The 18,882-nt window shown below is 52.4% G+C and overlaps 1 protein-coding gene across 45 annotated transcripts in view; it reads left to right on the plus strand.

Moving 5' to 3' along the window:
• Nucleotides 1–12,560: 12,560 nt before the first annotated feature.
• The window catches only part of CELF4 (CUGBP Elav-like family member 4), a 298,106-nt gene continuing 291,784 nt past the window's right edge, over nt 12,561–18,882 (plus strand). For 32 of the 45 annotated variants that reach the window (XR_011233579.1, XR_011233581.1, XR_011233580.1 and 29 more), the window contains exon 1: nt 14,112–14,555. Coding sequence is in view for 39 of the 45 variants with exons in the window: in XM_069468041.1 (XP_069324142.1) it covers nt 14,270–14,555 (286 nt within the window). In the remaining 6 variants the exon portion in view is untranslated. Of the gene's footprint in view, nt 12,582–14,111; nt 14,556–18,882 lie in introns of those variants that run through there. The other 13 variants (XM_069468046.1, XM_069468052.1, XM_069468054.1 and 10 more) reach the window with 2 other exon arrangements.

Consider the following 18,882-nt stretch of genomic DNA (forward strand, 5'->3'; position numbering starts at 1 on the left):
AGCCTCCCTAAAGGGGTGTTCAAACTGGACTCTACATGGGCCAGGCCAGAGGAAAGGACTCAGGAAAGAGGAACACCAGGAGGTAATCCCTTCCCTCCCCCTCCCACAAAGCCAGCTCCCAGAGGGACCCAGGGAGGGGGATCAGGCTGGAAACGGATTGCTTAACAGTGGAGCCAATCCATCCTCCTTCCTCTTTGCTCTTCCCCGAGGCCAGAGGTAATGCTCCCTTAGCTCCTGACTGATAGGGAAGTCCCTTCCCCGGCTTCCCTGCCTGCGCCTCCTCAGCTGCCAGCCAGGACCACAGAGCAGGAAGGAGAGCAGAAAAGACAGACAGACAGATAGACACATGGGGAAAAGGAAGCACAAGGGGGTGGGGGGAAAGAGAGAGAGAAACGCTGAACAGAGAGGAAATAGCTGTCACTGCCGTACAGTGTACGTGCTTGTGTGTGCAGGGGCGTGCACGTGTTCATGCGTGTGAGAGAGAGAAACAGACAGAGAGAGAGAGCTGGGTTCTATATCTGACCCTGAGCAAGTCACTTCACCGCTCTGGGGGTTAATTGCCAAAAGTATAAAATGAAAAAAGTGGTTAGAAGACGCCTAAGGTTCCTTTCCGGTTGAAAATCTTGTGTTTCTCCAATTCTGTATCTGTATATATATAGCACCCCCAGAGGCCAAAAGCATTAGCAGCACAAAGAAAATACAGTTAACCCCAATGAAGACGATGCGGTCACACACGTGTGTCCCTGACAACAGGCACATGCACACACGCACGCACGCACACACCCCACACACACATGCACACACAGGAGGGTGGGTGCTGTATTGAGGGGCGTGCCTATATGTGATGAAAATGGTTAGAGCATCTACACAGAAAACTTGTCTGCTCAATTTATAGTTACATCTCTTGTACACACTGGTAAATGCTTCATCTCAACTAACCTAAATTTTTGACAAATGTATCATTTTAGATTGTCAAGCTTTCCAGAAAGCTAAGGATTTACTCTTCAAATGATCAAAACTGGTTTTAAAAGCCACACCAAAGGGAAATATTTGGAGATTTGTTTTTGTTTTTGTTTTTTGTATTATAAATGTTTAAGCAAACTCGGCCAAACCTGACTTACCGAGGGCACTGGTGGTTCACTGTTGGTTCAGTGCCCGGTGCCATGCGTGGTCCAGGGGCTGCTCCCAGAGGGAATGAGCCGTAGGACCGTCCTCCAGGGTCCATGTGCCCAGAGGAGGGGGTGTATGGGGACAGAGCACAGAAGCCGTCCTGATTTGGGGACAGCAGACGGGGGGGGGGTGCCTTCCTGCACACTGCTGGCCTGTGCTGCCCACCCAGAGTGGAACCTTCAGCAGGGAAGGGGGAGGGGGACAAAAATGGGCAATTTTCAAACAAAGCTGTAAGCTCTGAGGACTCAGCTCCACCTCCTGTTTGGGTGGCTCTGGGGCCACCACCCAGAGGGACAAAAGGAGAGTGGTTTTAAGCAGAAAGATGGGTTTAAACAAATTCATCCCTGCCTCTTTCCCAGACCATCCTACCTGCCTGGAGAATTCCAGAAGCTAGCTGATCGCCCTCTGGGGTGGGAAACAGAGAAGAAAACTGGTGCCCAGGCCCCCCATCCACAGTGGCTGTGGGGGGTGTGTAGGAGGTGCGGGACCCAGAGGCTACCTGTGACACAGTGGCCACTTGGGGCCTGGTGGGTTCTGGGGCTCCCAGGATGGAGATGGTGGCTGCCACACCCCAGGGAGCCCACCAAGGCCCCAGAGGACACAGCCCAAGGACAGCCCAAGGCCCCCTCTTCCACACAGGATGTGTAAGGTTCCCTTACCTGAGATGCCAGTTCGGCTAGAGGGTAGAAGGGAAGGGAACCTCCGAAGATGGAGCATGTGCCCATACAAGACTGTATTGCCTTGAAAAGAGGGTGAGTTACCTTAAACCAGCAGGTTTGGAGTCTTCCTCTCCCCTTGGCATGGACGAGACAGGGCACCCGCAGTAGGAGAGTGAAATGGCTGTTAGAGAAAATGAAGGTCGCTGCAGGTGTTTGCCCTTCCCACTGTAAAGCGCTCCACCTGGATGCAGCTGCAGGTGTTTGCCCTTCCCAGTGTAAAGCGCTCCACCTGGATGCAGCTGCAGGTGTTTGCCCTTCCCAGTGTAAAGCGCTCCACCTGGATGCAGCTGCAGGTGTTTGCCCTTCCCAGTGTAAAGCGCTCCACCTGGATGCAGCTGCAGGTGTTTGCCCTTCCCAGTGTAAAGCGCTCCACCTGGATGCAGCTGCAGGTGGCAGCCGGCATGCCCAGTTCAGGCAGCTGCCTTCACATGCACTGCTCCTACCTGAAAAGCCCCTTCCTCAGAGGTCCCAGCCCATGGCTAAGGCCAGGGACCCAAACAACAGGGGCATTTCCAGCCTGAGAGACAGCTGGGAGCACCTGCTGGGGACATGGGAGGGGATGTTGGCAGGACACAGAAGGCCTCTGCCTCCCTGGGTACCACTTGTCAGGGAAGGGCTCTGCAGCCTGCCCTGGGGGCACAGAAGAGGGAAGGTGCCAGAAAGCCCAGAGCAGTTTACCTCCAGGCCAGCCTCAGCCTTCACCTGGAAGGTTTGAGGGGCCAGAGAAGGCCCCAGGCTACCTCAACACTACTGTTTCCCAACAAAGCCACCATGTTGAGAATCCCTTTGCAAGACAAAGGACTGAAAACAGCAAGTGCAAGAACTTCCAGGGGAAGGGTGAGTGAGCCCAGGAGGGGAAAGGGCTGGGGAGGAGATTGGCCTGGGGCCTGGACAGGAAGGCAGACCCACCAGACACTGGGCCTTGATCCCCTCCTCTCTGCTGACAGCCCAGAGCACAACATGACTGCCAATGAGACTGCAGCCAGGGGGACCTTCCCCCAGCTCTCAGCCCCTCGGTCTCTGCAGCCAACAGCCCAGCAGACGCCTGGCTCTACTAACCACAGGCCCAGGGCCCACCGTGCTCTGGACCATGTGCACGCACACTCACTGACAAAACACACAGACACACACCGAGATAACCAGCACTCAGGACAAAGGGCCTCACTGAGGGTCTGGAGGCTCTCTTTTGTCCCGGATCATTTAATTATTAGATTCAGAGTGGCAGAAAATACTGACACTCTCAGATTCTGCCATCTCCCAGTGGTGGCACAGGACCTTTCACAGCCTACTTTTGTCCTCACCATCATCATCACCCTCACCACCATCAGGGCCAGGTGGTGCCATAGAGATAACCCAATTGTTTGCCCTAAGGATGGGTGAGGTCCCTTGTCAGGAGCAGCAGGGATTGGGCTCTAGCAGAGATGCTCGTGAGAACGCGAGTCAGTTAGGACAGGGAGAACGTGAACAGCCACAGCTCAGCTCTGTCCACTTTGCACGTGGAGATGCTTCATGGATCAAACGGCAGGGGAGGGCTAAGCCAGGGAACTCATGCCCTGCCCACATAGGACCAAGCTCAAGGGCCGTACAGGTTCAGAGTCAGGTGGGCCAGCGTGCTGCAGCAGTGAAGTGACTTTCCAAGGGGGTGGTGGGCAGAGCCACCAGCACAGGCAGGACTGGTTATGAAGACAGGAGACCACAGCATAAGGACTGAATAAGTGAGCTGTGGAAGCAGCCAACTGGATTTCCAGTTTTCACTGTCACTTTCTGGACCCTAAGAAAGACACCTCACCTCTCTGATCGTCAGTAGCCTGGTATGCAAAATGCCAGCGCCTCCCTCATGAGGATGCAAAAAGAACTTACCTGCAGAGGGGCTGGCCCACGGTGAGCAGGGGGTAAACGGACATGCCAAGCAAAGGTAAACAAAGGAACAGTGGCTGAAACGTGGGCAGTGTGTGTATAGGGCAGAGGGCAGAGGACGAGGGTGGCTGTGAGCGGCCTACAGGGCCAGGCCCCAGAGGGTGAGCTCCCAGGCTGGACGAGGCTGTGGCTGGAGTGGCCGCCACTGAGGCCCCATCTCCCAGGAAGCTGCAGCCGGGAGGTGGTGGCCCTGCCAAACAGGCTGTCAGTCCAGCCCCGTCAGGGGCTTTCTCCCCATTGGCGGTGACTCTGACAGGAAAATCAGCGGGCCGGCAGTGCGGCCCGGGCAGCGCAACAGACAAGGCCCTGGGGACAGCTTAAGTGGACAATAATTGCAGGTTATTATATACCGGGCTGCAGCCAAAAGCCAGGCAGCTATTAAGTGTGATTGGGAGAAATAATCCAGAGGAAGAGGATGGATGTGAGGGCCAGGCCGCCCTCTCTGTCCCAGGGCTGCTCTGGGGCTGGGGCTGAGCGGAGACAGGGACAGGACGGGTGGGGAGAGGAGCGTATGTATAGCAGAAGCACCCTTTGGTCTGGAAAGCAAGTCCACCCTCGCCCCTCCCCACAAGGTGTCCAGAGCAAGGATTAAGGTCCCCACCTCACGAGTCAGGGAATGAGGGCCAGAGAGGGGAAGCTGTGACCCAAGGACATACCCAGATGGCCAGATACGGAAGCAACTCTTACAGGAACCCCCTGAGGACTTGGCTGTGACCTCAGTGGGGCAGTCAGAGGCTGAGCAGGGAGCAGCCCAGAGCTGGGACGGGCAGCAGGGACCAAGACCCAGAGGGGGCACAGATCCCACCGTGTGGCTGCCTAATCAGCAGACAGCTGAGGGCAAAGGATTTAAAAAGATGGGAGGAACAGAATAAGAATTCACTTAGTTATTTCTCAGAGCTTTATCTATCTGCCAGACACCTCTCTAGGATACAAGGGGAATTTTATGCCCATTTTATGGATGAGGATAGAGAGACCAAGAGCAATCACATGACTTGTCCATGGCAAGGTGGTGATGCTGGGATCATTGCTGGTCTGGGGGCCTTCACACCCCACCTTGGCAGCCTTACTGCCACCGGGCTGAGAGGACTGGTGGCTTTCTCCCTGTTAGCTGGAGTTTCCCATTTCATCAGTAGGAGAGGTGGTTCTCTTTCTGGGCCACGGGTGGCATGGGATTGAGCCCCAAGGGGTGACACTGCCCTTGTACAATGTGTGGATCCCACATCTCTAACCCCCCTGCCCCCACCCCCTCAGCTCTTCCAAGCCCACAACTCAGTCTGGAAACAAGGATGAGGCACCCTCGACCCCAAAGCACAAGTATCATGGGTGTCTCCAGGCAGATTCCCAAGGCCAAACCACGCCCTTCATTAGTTAACAGAGGCAACTTCTATGGAAACAGCCCCACCCCGACTAGGACGTGGATGGAGGCCAGTGAGGGGATATATATGATGGTGGGTGGTGGACACCCTCAAACACAGCACCTCAGCAGACACCCAGGAGCGTCATGTAAAGGCTCGGTGGCATCCGCAGGTCTGACAGCCTACCCCTCCCTCCCGGGATGGACCCCCCCAGCCCAGCCTCCCCGGCCCCCGTCTGGATGTGGCCTGGCCCAATGACCCTGCTCTGGGTCACATGAGAGCAGAAACCCGGCTGGGAGAGAGATCAATTTCTTTGTGACTCAGCGAGAGGGCACAGGGCCAGGGAGTGAGTCAGAGCAGCTCGTCCACCTGTCCGGCGGGGGCGTGGGGGTGCAGGCCTATGTGGGAGTCTCCCCATGTCTGGGCGTGCAGGTGTGTGGGTGCAGGTTCCCCTGACTAGGTGTGTGCTGCAGCGTGAGCCCCTCTCTGAGCCTGAATGCAGGTGTGCGCCACCAAGCCGCTGTGCTGGAAGACATTCCATGGCCCTCCCTGACACAGGCTTCTGTCCCGACACCCTCACACAGCTTTGCACCCACTGGAGACTTTGTCCACTTGCTTCAATGAGAAAGGGGCCAAATTGGGCTCCCACCATGGGTTCCTCTCATCTCCCCAACACTGGGAGGACCACTGAGAAGAAACCCTGACTGTCCTCTTCCTTAGAAAATCTCCGTGTGCTCTTACACCTGTTCTAAATGTTATCTTCAGCAACAGCTTATACCTGGAAAGAAGAGAGTTAGCTTATTTTTTGATGAATGCACTCATAATAATCATAGCTAACATTTACTGGGCACCTACTGTGTGGCAGGCACTAAATGTTTATTACCTCTTTCAGGCTTCATGAAAATCGTCTGCCTTGCTGTGACCCCAGGTTTCAGATGAGGACACCAACGCCCTGAGAGCATGACTGACATGGCTGGCAAGTTAACGGTCTGTCTGGTGTCAACGTCCAAACTCTTTCTAAATACAATGCACGCACCTATGCATGTGTGTATAGAGAGTGCAGTGACTGAAGTCTTACATACAGTTTTTTAAGCAATAAATGTCCAGTTAAATTTATAGGCCGAATTTCTTTAAATTGCACTTTTTGAACAAAATTTATATTAATGTGTCTGTTTAATAAGAGCCTAGAATTTATATTTACAACTTTACACGTACACTTTGGAAGACTTTAAACTTACTGAAAGGAGACTGCCATCTCGAAATCATTGGGGAAGGGGGTCATTTTCTTGAAAGCCTGCAGCATCTTCTTTAAAATATTCCTAAGGGCAGCAAGCTCTCCTCTTTGAGAGTAGAAATGATCTATGGAAAACGGGCCCCATGCCACACCCCTCCCCCTCAGCACATGTGTGTTGGGGGAAGGGAGGGGGAAGTCATTTCTTTCTTGGCACCCATTTTTCCTAATACCCAGGTACCTTCTTTGTTGTGGTTTTGTATCACTGATTACACTCTTCTGTGCCATCAGCTGCCAGTCAGCATACAGTCATTGAGTCCCCACCCTGAATCTTTCCGAAGAGCCAGCCCTGCCACAAACCACCCCCCCTCTGCCCTCCATGGCCACCTGCCACCCTTGGGGCACAGGGGTGCCTACATCCTTTCATGGCCTCAGCCCCTGACTTGACTACGTATGTTACCTCTCCATCCTCAGCCTCTCCCTCCTTCTCGCCAGGCTACGAAGTCAAGCCTGACTCAGCAGCACCCAGCTCACCTGGGTGAGCCAGCAGGAGGGTGCACCCAGGTGGGTGAGTCTGAGGTCCCCAGACAACAGCCCTTTGAAGATCTAGCCTGGGCAAAGGTCCTGCAGTCTCAATCTTCATGAGACCCCATCCAGTTGGGGTCCCCCAGCCTCACCCAGCCACCTCACTCCTTCATGTCACCCGCACAGCCTGCAGGCATCGAGTCTATTAACCCTGGCACTTTTGAAGGATTGGGTGCTGAACTGTAAGAGCCTGGAGGCAGCAGGGAAAGTTAGGATTAGAAGCTGTCGATCCAGTGGCATTATCAGAGAAATCGTGGCCATGCTGAAGTGACATTTACCCACAGCATTGTGTGTGTAATAAATACAACTTGCTATTCCAGTTTCTAAAGTGAGCCCAGTGTCTGAAAACCTCAGGGCTCATGTACAATAAATTAACATAATTAAAAACTAATTAGTAAAACATCACAATTAAAAGGACTTGCTGAGGCAACACCTCTCAGGTAAGAAGATGGGACCGCGGGAGTGCCGGCAGCCAGTACGCAGGACAGGCCCGCAGAAGAGGCAGCGAGGCAGGCTTTGCCCTTCCCGCAGGGCTCCTTCCCCAAGGAGCACGGTGACAGCAGTCTGCAACATGTAAGGACACCCACTGCACATCATCCATCCTGGGTCTGACCACCAGGCCCTGCCCGGGCCGAGGCAGACGCCCCTCCCCCTCTTTAGGAGCTACGAGGGGCTTCGGCAGGACCCTCAGCCCCCGGTGGCCTGTTAGTGATGTTCCTGTCATATTGGCTGGCCAGACGTCAACCTAAGCACTTTACCTAAAGTTACTCATTTCATCTTCACAACAACTCTATGAGGTAAGTTTTCTTTCTTTTTTTTTTTTATTTTACAAATGAGGAAACTGAGCCATGAAGTGATTGAATAATCGGCCCAAGGTCATACGGCTAATAAGTAGGGGAGGCAGGACTCAAAGGCAAAGAGAGTGGCTCCGAGCACGGGCTCTGCCAGCTTTACCTAAACGCAGCCGAAAACACCTGCTTCCACTGGACGGAGCACTGTCCTTTTTTAGAAAACGTAAATTCTTTGGGCAATATAAGGAGTAAATTCCTGACCCCTCTGTGCGATCTAGTTCACCAAATTTATCTACATCCTTCTGCCCATTGAGACCCTCGATCCCCACTCTTTCACCCTGAGAATGATTTTTCACATGAAAACAGTGTGAACCTCACAAATATGCCGCCGTCTCATCCCTTTGGATGTGATTTGAAGAAGGAAAGGAAGGTGGAAGAAAGAGACCACAGTCTCCATTGTGCAGAGGAGAAAGCTGAGGCCCCAGGAAGTGATGACTAAGCTCCCTTCTGCCGAGTGCTGGCTCTCTCAGCCACATCACGCAGGACGCCCCTGGCTGTGACTCGGGGGTCCCTTGGTTCCGCCTCTCCCGATGCCTCTCCATTTCCTGCCTGTCTTCAGCACGAGAGCGAGGCAAAGCCCCAGGCTGATATAGAAGCCTGAAACAGGAGCTGACTAGAGGCACAAAGACTCTCAAAAGCATTCCCTGCCGGTGCCCGGGGCCAGGGGGGCCCCCATAAGACCAAGGCAGTGTGTCTCTAGGGCTCACCCAGCAAGGAAACCAGCTCAGAGACCCCTCTTCTGCCAGACCTGGCACTTGTCTGAGCCCCAGGAGACAGCTCGGTCCTTCTGGGGAGCACTGGGTCTCCCAAGCAGGCAGAACCATCCCTCCTAGTCTCTGCCTCCCTCCACTGGGTTTGCTTCCCTGCCCAGACCTGCTGTGGGCTCAGGAAAGGACAGGAGGCCCTTCAACTGTCTGCTAATATTAACTGGGAGGCGGAGGGATTGTTTTCTCTTTTCTCACCCCATTATTATTCTTTATATCATCAAACCTTCCCAAAGTATGCAAGTACAGGGAAGCCCTGGGCTTGCACAGCAGACCACATACTGCTGAGGCTGCCTGCAAAGCCCCATCTTAACTACCAAACTGACACCCACATGGCACCTCCCCCTTCTGACTGGCACACAAGAACCCAGAGCCCATTGCTCATGCCAGGCCTGGCAACGCCTCAACGTGAAAGGCTGCCTCCCTCCTCTCTTCCGAGCTGAATCACCCCCTCCTGCAGGGCCATCCGGGCTCTCTCCTCTAGCGGGCCTTCCCTGAGTGCCACCACCCACAGGAGCTCCACCTTCTCGGGGGCCCATGGCCTACACAGCCTGCTCTTTCCACTCTGCCCCTCCATTGGATCATGCCCTTGATGGTCACTCATCTCTGTGAGTCAGTCTCTTTGCCCAAACAACATATCCTTGCTCTACAGAGAGCAAGGGAGTCTCCCTACTCCAGCCTTCCCTCACTGTCCTCTGGGGGCTGGGCAAAGCAGTCACTCCATAGCAATGGTTAATTGGAGGTCTGGCCTCTCTGGTCACAGCTGTTTTCAGAGTGGTCTCAACATAACCTTGGAGCACTCGCTGCTTCTTTCCCTCCTAGTCTGGAGTCCAAGCCATCCACCGGTTCTCCACCAGTCTGGCACCCTCTGCTTCCTGCCTCACAGGAGCCCCTCCTTCCCCCAGGCTCCTACCCCCACTGCAGATCATCACACGCGACTTGGATTGTTTTCTATTTTCTCCTATGTGGAACTCCTCAGGCCTGGAAGACATTTAACCATCTGTTGCCGTTTGCTGTTCTGGGGCTTGTCACTTGGTATGACTTTGGTCTAACTAGACAGTGAGTTCTTTGCAGTCCTGCCCTCTCTCTGAAGCTCAGAAAGGCTGGATGAACCCAAGAATGGCTGAGTGGTTATGCCTCCGAGCCAAGCAGTGCAGACCCACGAGGCTGAGCTGCCAGGGTGTTCTAAAGTGCCAGTCCTCTTCTCCGACCCTGAACTCCTTCTGGGAGGGTGTCAGCCTGGGGCACCATGGCTACCCATCCTTAGAGCCCATACGAAAAGATACTGTCAGCTTAGCCATTGGTATTTATAAACTCAGTTGTGAGCACCAACTGTGTGCCCATCACGGTCCAGAGGAGCTGCAGAAGAGGAGGAGGGACCAGATTACTGAGTTCCTGCCCCCTACGAGTTCACAATCTAGGTGGAGAGAGAAGATTCACAAGCAGGAGAGCCAAAGCAGGTCTGACGGTGTGTGGCCACAGCGAGGGCTGCAGAGTGTGGCTGAGTGGGTGCCAGAGGGAAGACAGTGATGAGTGACGGGTGACTCTGCTGGAGGGAAGCTGGGCACAGAGGGCTCCCTCCCTCCTTGAGGAAAGAGAGGAGAAGTGAAGGGAAGTGAGGAAGTAGAAGGCATGACAAGGTATGAGTAACCAGCCCACCTGTCTCAAGACCCCCAACGGGACTTCCTGACACCCCCAAAGATGAATCAGCAACAAAATATAAACCCCAAACGTGGAGAGAGAAAGGGAACAATTGTTCCCAGCCCCCACTTCCATTTTGTTCCCAGCCCCCACTTCCATTTGCCAGCCTTCTCTGTCTCTCTCAGTGGATGGAATAATTGTGGCCATGAAGTGGCACTTGGAGAAAAAGTTTTAAATCTGCTTAAATGTCACCATGAGTAATACTTTGCCCCCATCTTTCCCTAATTACATTTCTCTTTGATGATCTAAGGCTAAAAAAAAAATTAACTCAAGTCTTCCTAGAATATAAAGGGTGAGAATACCAAAGAGCCAACCTTATCATGTTCCCTACTATTTTCTCAGGGGTCCTGCTCTTTTATTGCATTAGTTGGAGACACCCGTCTGTGTTATTTTATCCCCAAAACTCTGCTATGGAGGAGAGGTGGGAGCCTAAGAGATTCAGCTCTTCACGGTTAAGAAATCAATGCCTTGACAGAAGCTGCTTCTGCTGCTATACACCAGGTAGCTCAGTTACAACAGGACCTGGTGTCCTGATCACCTCTGTTCCAGCAAGCTGGGGTTGGGGGACTTACACTATACACCTGCCTGAGAGCTGAGGGGTGAGGGATGTGCCACCTGCTAAGGGGAGACAGCTCAAGTCCCATAATAAGCCATCATCAAGTGGGGGAGAGGAGAGGGTGAGGAACCTCTGCCTAAGGAAGAAAGAGCTCTCTACAGCTTTGAGTCCACAGGGGAGAGGCGCAGGGAAGGGACTGGTGCAGGGAGCAGGGAAACAGTCCTGGAGGGAGCTGGCACTTCACAGGATGGAGGAGTTTTCAAAGGCTTCTGAAATAGCCAGAGTCCCCTTTCATTAACAAGCCCACTCCCCCACTCACTCCTGCCCAGGGACTGCTTTTATTTATGTATTGGCTATTATTATTAATAATAATATGAATAATTAAATACCTGTGAATAATTTACTTGGCCCTGGGGTTGGCTGGGGTGGTGGTAGGAGGAAGAGGAGGGTGGACCTCAGCGGCCCTCCCCGGAGAAGTTCCCTTCTTTTCCAGCTGCCCTCCCTCCCCTTGCCATTGTCAAGGCTTTGCTTCCAGGGGGTTGGAGGCAGGGAGAAATAGAGAGACCTCAAGCAGAAATTACTCTTCCTAAACTCCCCCGTGGTGGTAGAAAATATATTCCACTCAGCCGTGAGATCCTGGGAGCCATGCACGAGCACCACAGGATGATGGTGGAGGAGATATTTTGGACAGTTATTAGCCTCTGCTGATGTGTCCTCAGGCTGGTCTCAGCCTGGTGGGTACACACACACACACACACACACGCGCGCGCGCGGAGTGTGACGGCAAGTAGGGGCTGTGCACAGATCCATGCTGCGTCCACACAAGCAAGCACACACAAGCACCCACAATTCTGACAAGACACAGAGGCACTCACCTCCAAGCCACAAGCACAAAGTGCTTACCAGGGACATAGACACCTCATTAGGGCACTTCACAGGCACACCAAGCACACAACCACATGGCAGAGAGACTCTACATGTGAGTTTCTGTTGGATTCCATCAACTTGGTAGATTCTCAGACCAACATACAGTACTGAATGATGTAAGCCCGGGAAACCAAGTTAGGAATCAACTATACTTACACACGACTCCATCAAGCAAAGGCAGGAGAATCTAAAATGAAAGGATGAAGTTCCACAGTTCTCTGAATTGTACTTGGGCCCCGGGATCCTCAGGGAGAGGCGTCCTGAGCGGGCTCGGGGGCCTGGGGCTGCGGACCTCGGGGCCTCCGGCCTCCTCCGGCGCTGGAGAGCTCCGCGTTGTGGTTGTACCAAATGGGCTCGGCCTGGGCTTTCAGGCAGCTGGGGTCTCTTTCTCTTAAAAGAAAATTTTAAACATATCGTCTAGTAGTGTAATGTAATCCGAGGGTAAGAAAAGAGAAACCCTGAACGCCCGAAAGTGGCCAGCCGAGGGCCGGCGGGGGTTAGGCCAGCAGCTCCGCCCCGCCGCCCCAGCTCCCTGCCCCGCAGGCTGCGGGGGAGCGGGCGCGTTATTTTAATTTGCCGGGCTTCTGAAGCGGAGAAGAGGCTGTCCTGGAAAAGCAAATGTGAGAGAAGATGGGGTGCAGGTAAACACCATTAAAAAGAAAATCGGCTGCCCCAGCCAAGTTCACCACCAGTATTCGCCCCCAGAGGCGGGGCTGCTCGGACCGGCTCCCGCCTGCCACTCCCTCTCCCGCGCAGCCGAGGTTCCAGCCCCGGCGGGCCCGGCGGGGAGTCCGACGGGGTCCGGGCGGGGCGGCCAGACGCTCGGCTCTTTCCCGCAGACGCGACTCCCCGCCTCGCACCTCTGGAGCGGGAGGAGCCGAAAACGAAACCCGCGGGGTCAGCGCGCGCCGTGCGAGTGTAGGTCCAGCCGCAGCCCGGATAGCGATTTGAGGGCTTTATTTTCTTTTATGGTGGATTTTAAAAAAAAAAAAAAAAATTATTCAATTCGAATCAGTAAAGCAGGCAAGGGCAAAATCAAGGCAGTTCCCCGAGCTGGCTCGCCGGCCACCGCGCCCAGCGCCTTCCTCCCCCAGTGGCGGGCGAGCGAGCCGGGGCGCCCGGCTCCTACCTTCCTCCCGCCAGCCGCCGGCCTGCCCAGCCGCCGCTCCCCGGGCGGGGGAGACCGTCGGGACGCGAACACCCACCTCCCGCCTGCGGAGGCGGGCTGGAGCGGGTCGGAGCCCGAATCTCTACTCCCCGTCCCACTGTCCCCCGCCCGGCCCGAATGCTCCCCAGCCCCATCCTCCCAGGTGGCTCGGGTAGCAGTAGATGCCGGGCGGGAGAGAGATTTGGGGCTGCTCCGGCAGGTTGGGGATGCGAGAAGAAAAAAGCAGAGAGAGAGAGAGAAAGAAAGAGAGACACACACACAGACAGGGAGAGCGCGCGCGCGAGAGCTCTTGTCTATAGATTTATCCACATAATATATATTTATGTAGCTTTTTTTTCTCTCGACACTGATCAATGCGCACTCGGATTCCTGGGCGGACTCCCTCCAAGCCGGTTCGCTTTTCTACTCTAAATAAATAAATAAATGAAGCCAGATGGGAGAAAAAAGCGCCCATTCCACCTCCGCCGCCGCCTTCGCCGCCGCCCCGCCCGTCATCCCTGCCTTGGCTTCGCCCGCCTGGCGCCCTAATAGAGCGCAGCTCGGTGGAGAACGCCCCCCCTACGTACCCACACGAAAATAAAAATCAATGTTTTTAAAATACAAAAAGTTGCACCTGCTAGTACAAAAAGAACCCCCAAAAGGCTACGAGAGGAGGCCAGCGGCCCGGCTCCTAACAGGCACCCGCTCCCTGCGGCCGCCGGGCCCGGAATCTCAGCGCCTCCCGAAGAGCCATGCGCCTGGCGCTATTTATAGCCGGGGGCCGTCTCGGACCGTACCACCGCCACTCCGCGGGGCCGCCGGCGGGGGAGGCGCGGTGGGGCCGGCGCCGCCCCACGCCGCCCTGCCCCCGGCCGCCGCTCGCCGCGGCGCGGGCCCCCCCATCGCGCCTACTCTCAGCCCCCCGCGCCCTCCTCCGCGCGCGCACGCTCGCCGCCCCCACCCCTGGTCTGGCTGGGAACTTGAACCGGTCCAGCCTGTTTAAACGGAAAGGACAGAGATCCTGTCTGTTCAATGTAAAAAAAAAAAGAAAGAAAGAAAGAAAGAAAAAAAAAGAAAAGAAAAAAAAGCAGATCAGACCGAGAGAGACAGAGAGAGAGAGAGGGGAGAGGGAGGGGGGAGAGGAGAGAGAGCGCGAGCGCGAGCGAGCGAGAGAAGAGGAGAAAGAGAGAGAGAGCAGAGCGAGAGGAGAGCGAGGTGTGGAGAAACCGAGGGGAGAGAACCCGAGTGTGTGTATGCGTGTGCGTGTGTGAGCGCGAGCGAGCGAGCGAGGGAGAGGAGCGAGAGAGTGCGAGCGAGAAAGAATAAAAGGAAAGAAGATTTTCTCTATGTATATAAAGATGGCCACGTTAGCAAACGGACAGGCTGACAACGCGAGCCTCAGTACCAACGGGCTCGGCAGCAGCCCGGGCAGCGCCGGGCACATGAACGGATTAAGCCACAGCCCGGGGAACCCGTCGACCATTCCCATGAAGGACCACGATGCCATCAAGCTGTTCATTGGGCAGATCCCCCGCAACCTGGATGAGAAGGACCTCAAGCCCCTCTTTGAGGAGTTTGGCAAAATCTACGAGCTTACGGTTCTGAAGGACAGGTTCACAGGCATGCACAAAGGTGAGTGCACCTTTCCCTCCCAACTTTGCCGGGGAGAAGGAGCGAGCGGGCGGGCCGAACGACCGGCCGGCGACTGACGAGCGGCAGACGGAGCGAGAGGGAGCCTCGGGCGGGCGCCGTGGAGGGAGGCGCTCGGGCAGCGGAGACCAGAGCTGGGGTGCGTGGGGAGCTGTTCGCTGGGGCAAGGCTGGGTTTTGGGCGAGGTGCTTATAGGAGCGGTGCTATGGGGAAAGCAGCGGGCGCAGAAGATGAAGAGAAAGAGAGAGAAGATCGAGGTGGAAATGGGGCTTGGGTTTGGGGGTACAGTGACTTGAAAGATTGGGATGGGGACGGCTGCTCGCGTCGAGCCCCGGACGCTGAGCGGACTAGCCGGCGCTCGGCCGGCCAGAGACCGAGGGTGCTGTCCATCGCCGTGGTGCTGAAAATGCTAAAGGAGATGGTCTCCTCATCCTCTGCTCCGCCGGAGTAGCAGGAGCGCAAGCCGTCTAAAAGGGAGAGAGGTGACAAATTCAAAGAGATATTTTTATTTCAATTTAACAGTAAACTCTCCCTGTCGAGCTGTGTGCCTCAATAATCTGATTGTGGTGTGAGTGGTTGGGGTGGGGGGGATATGTTTGAAGGAAGGAGTGATAAAACCTAAGGCAAGAATTAGCAAGAAACCAGCACCCCCTGGGTGGAGTGGGGGGTCTGGGAAGCCTAATAGTCCCCTTCCCAGGAAAGCAGGGCTTTGAGAAAAAATATGTGTGTGCAAGATATGCATTTTGAAAGGTGTACCCTAATTTATCCCAAACTCACCATGCAGAGAGATTTATAGTACATTATTTCTCCCTTGAAGCAATCATTGCTAGTGAGTGCTTGGGGGAAGGGGAGACAGAATAATCAAAGAATTAAAACCCAGCAACTTTTTAGGAAAGTGGTCATGGGAATTGTCTGCAGCCTGCCTGTTTTCTCCTTGTTTTATTATCTTTAAAGCAGAGCCCAAACGTGTTCAGTTGTAGAATGTGTGTGGGTGGCTGGTGGGTGACGAAATTAGCCCAGTGCTCCGCTCCCTAACAGTAATGTATAGGATGTGCAGCGGGGATTAATCGGTGCTGGAGCTATGTGGGCAAGTTAAATGCTTTCTGAGAGAGATTGATCGCCGGGCTGGGAAGGAACACGGGGCTAAGGAAGTTGTAGGGGATGTGTATGGACGTTCCGTTTTTAATAAACAGTAGTGTGGAGAGCCGCCGAAGATGCTGTGTTAGAGCTGGTGGTTTTAAAGATGAAAACACGCACACGCACACCCACCCCCACATTGAGAGCAGCCTCATCCTTGGCCACAAATGGGCTATGAACAGAGCTGATCCTCCAGCACATTAGGTGCAGAGCGCGAAGCTGTCTGGCTCTCTAAGCAGCAGCGGTTTTCACTATCACAACCACCCTCCCTTCTCCAGCCCTCCCTTCATTCGAATACTAAACAGAGCTCCAAACTCTTCATAGTTGGAGTCCCAGAGAGCAGTTTTTATTGGCTTTAGCATCTTCCAGCTTGCCTGCTGAGGAGTAAATCTTAAAGTTAATGGCATGTTGAGTAGCACAAAAACACAGCAGAATGGAAATATACAGGGTTTGTTGGGGTGGGGTGAGGGTGGGGGACATAATGGAAAGAGAAACCAACCTTTATTCATTATGGAGAAAATGCCTGTCTGTTCAAAGGGGAGATTGGAAAGGTGGAATGGGAAGGTAGTCTTCAAAATAACATTTGAAGAAAAGAAAGCAAACACTTTCTTTTTTCCCCCCTCCCTCTCAAGTCCACCATATCTTTGTAGTTATTCCCTTTCCAATCAAGCTCCCTAGAAGCTAATCAAGGTTTCTATCAAACCTTTGTCATTCTAACATGCCCTCATTTTTAAAAATAGTAATAATAAAAATTGTAAAAGCATAGTCAGGGAAGTCTTTTGCCCATCGTAACGATCAGTTCTTGTGGTGATTTAAGATTTCAAAGTTAAAAAAAATTCAGAACCCACTAGAGGCAAGAGACAGTTGTGAGGAGCTGAGCCTCATATGATAGCTGGATTGAAGCACTTTATTTGCTTCTTTATTTCAAATGAACATAAACTTTAATAATATTCCTTGATTTCTTTTCAATAATTCCTTGCTGATATCATCACTTTATTACTGATGTAATTTAGACTCTCTCGTATTATAGCAAAGAAGTAGAATTTTCATCATTTGCATCAGGGAAGTAAAGAGGGTTATGAGAGATATATATGTCATATATATTATGTTATTTATACATTTATTATATACATATAACAAGTCAGAATTCCTAGGACAAGCAAAACTTCATTTTCTAAATAATTCTTCCCCCAACTGTCTCAGTCAGTGGCAGGCAGGCCCGCTGGCTCTGGCATACTGGGTTCCTCGTTGTCGCAGCTCACCCATCAGAGCTGGAGCATATATTTTTCCTATGAAACTTCCTGCATCTCAATCCTTCTGATTTTTATAGTTGAGGTTGGGCCACAATGTCCCTAATAGTGCCTGGAAGCTCCCGGAGAGCTGAATAAATGAGACAGTTTCCAAGGTCTGGTTTATTCAGTCCTAGAAGAGTTTGAACTCCTCCTTCAGTGATGCAGCCTGATTTATTAGCTAATCCTGATAAAATAAGCCTCCGGCCACCTTAAAAAAATTACTCGCTTGCCATTGGTGATTAATTACTGTTAAGTCAAAAAGCTTGATGAGGCTTGAGGAATGAGGGTTGCATTTGGCTTCTAGATTTTCCCCTTCTCTAAATTGACAACATGAGGCTAGGGATTAGAATCATGCCTTTGTTAAGCCTGGTTTCTGGGCATATTTGTGGCTATTGCTCTCCCCTCCTTGAATTTCTAACTTCTAATGAATCGTACTGGGATAAAATTGAGAGACATAAAAAGACACTAGCCTCTAGTGGGGATGGCATATGTGTGTTATTGGTAAAATGAAAAAAGGAAGGAAGGAAAGAAGCAAGGAAGGGAAAGAAAGAAATAAAAGGAAAAGAAAAGAAGTAACAACTAAATGAAATATGTGAGATTTCAGATGGGTATCCATTTGTTGGCCACCTGTCATTTCAGGTATCTAAAGAAGGAAGGTGTTCTAAGGGTTAATGGAATACCTGCCATGCGTAGAGTACACCTTAAAAGGCAATTACTCTAGTCAAATTGGGAGTCTGTGGAGGAGGGAGTAGGTGGGTATTGTGGAGCAAACCCAGCCATATCAGAGAAAGGCTGTGGACTGGGGTAATTACTGTAAAGGTAAATTTACCCCCTGGAGACCAGACAGCAATTGAGGGAGGGGAATCTGGGTGCTAAGCAGAAAGAAAAAGGAAGAAAAAAAAAAATCCCAGAATTAAAATTCAAAGAAACAACACCCAAGGAAGAAAACCTAGTTTCATGCAAACTCTCCCGGCCAACTCAGAGTCTTCTTTTCTCCCCCGTTAGAAGCACTTTGGAAAAGATTGTTTTTCCAGACTCCAAAGAGAAAGACATTGTACTATTGATTAAAGAGAGGAGAGGCAGATTCCCGGGGTAGCAGCAAAAGTGAGCTGAGGACCAATTTTGCCCCTTCTTGTAGAATTTTTCTTCCTTGGAGAAGGAAACAAGTCACCCACTAGTCTAATTCTTCCTTCTCTCATTTTTTATTTATTTCTCTTTTCTTCTTTTCATTTCCTGGAGGAAAAACAGAGGCAGTGACTGAAGATACATACACACACACACACACACACACACACACATACCCATGCCTGCTAGCACACACATATACAGTTATCGGATCACACATGAACAAGCTGGCAATCCATTCATAACTTTGGTCCTGTCTAGCAGGATAGGAAGCAGCAAAGACTGAGTTACTGGGAGACATAAAGACTAGTGCTCTCTGGATAGCCATATTATAATGCATTATCTTTGAAGTCATTTAAGTCCAATTTAAGTGGTATTTAGTATAATATTTATGAATTAATGTAATCTAAACATAGGGCTGTCCCCAAAGGTTTAAACAGCCTTTACTACTGATGTGTGCTTATTCCCAGAGCCTGCGATGCATTTTAATCTAAACAGCCAAGTCCACATCATAGTCACTCTTGTTATCCAGTCAGAACAGATCTGTGCCTGGGTAGCCACACTGCTTTGAGATTTTCTCCGCTGCATGGAGAAAAATCTACTCTACTGGCAGCCTGGGGGGCTCCCAACCCAGAAGCCACAGCTGCAGAGACTTCAGACCCTAGTACTTTCACACTACATCCAGAGGAAGGGTGGAGACTGAATAATAGAACCTTCTGTAAATTTAGCCCTGGAGAGTGTATCATTTTAAAATG

This window comes from Eulemur rufifrons, chromosome 5 (assembly GCF_041146395.1).
Source record: "Eulemur rufifrons isolate Redbay chromosome 5, OSU_ERuf_1, whole genome shotgun sequence".
Lineage (NCBI taxonomy): Eukaryota > Metazoa > Chordata > Mammalia > Primates > Lemuridae > Eulemur > Eulemur rufifrons.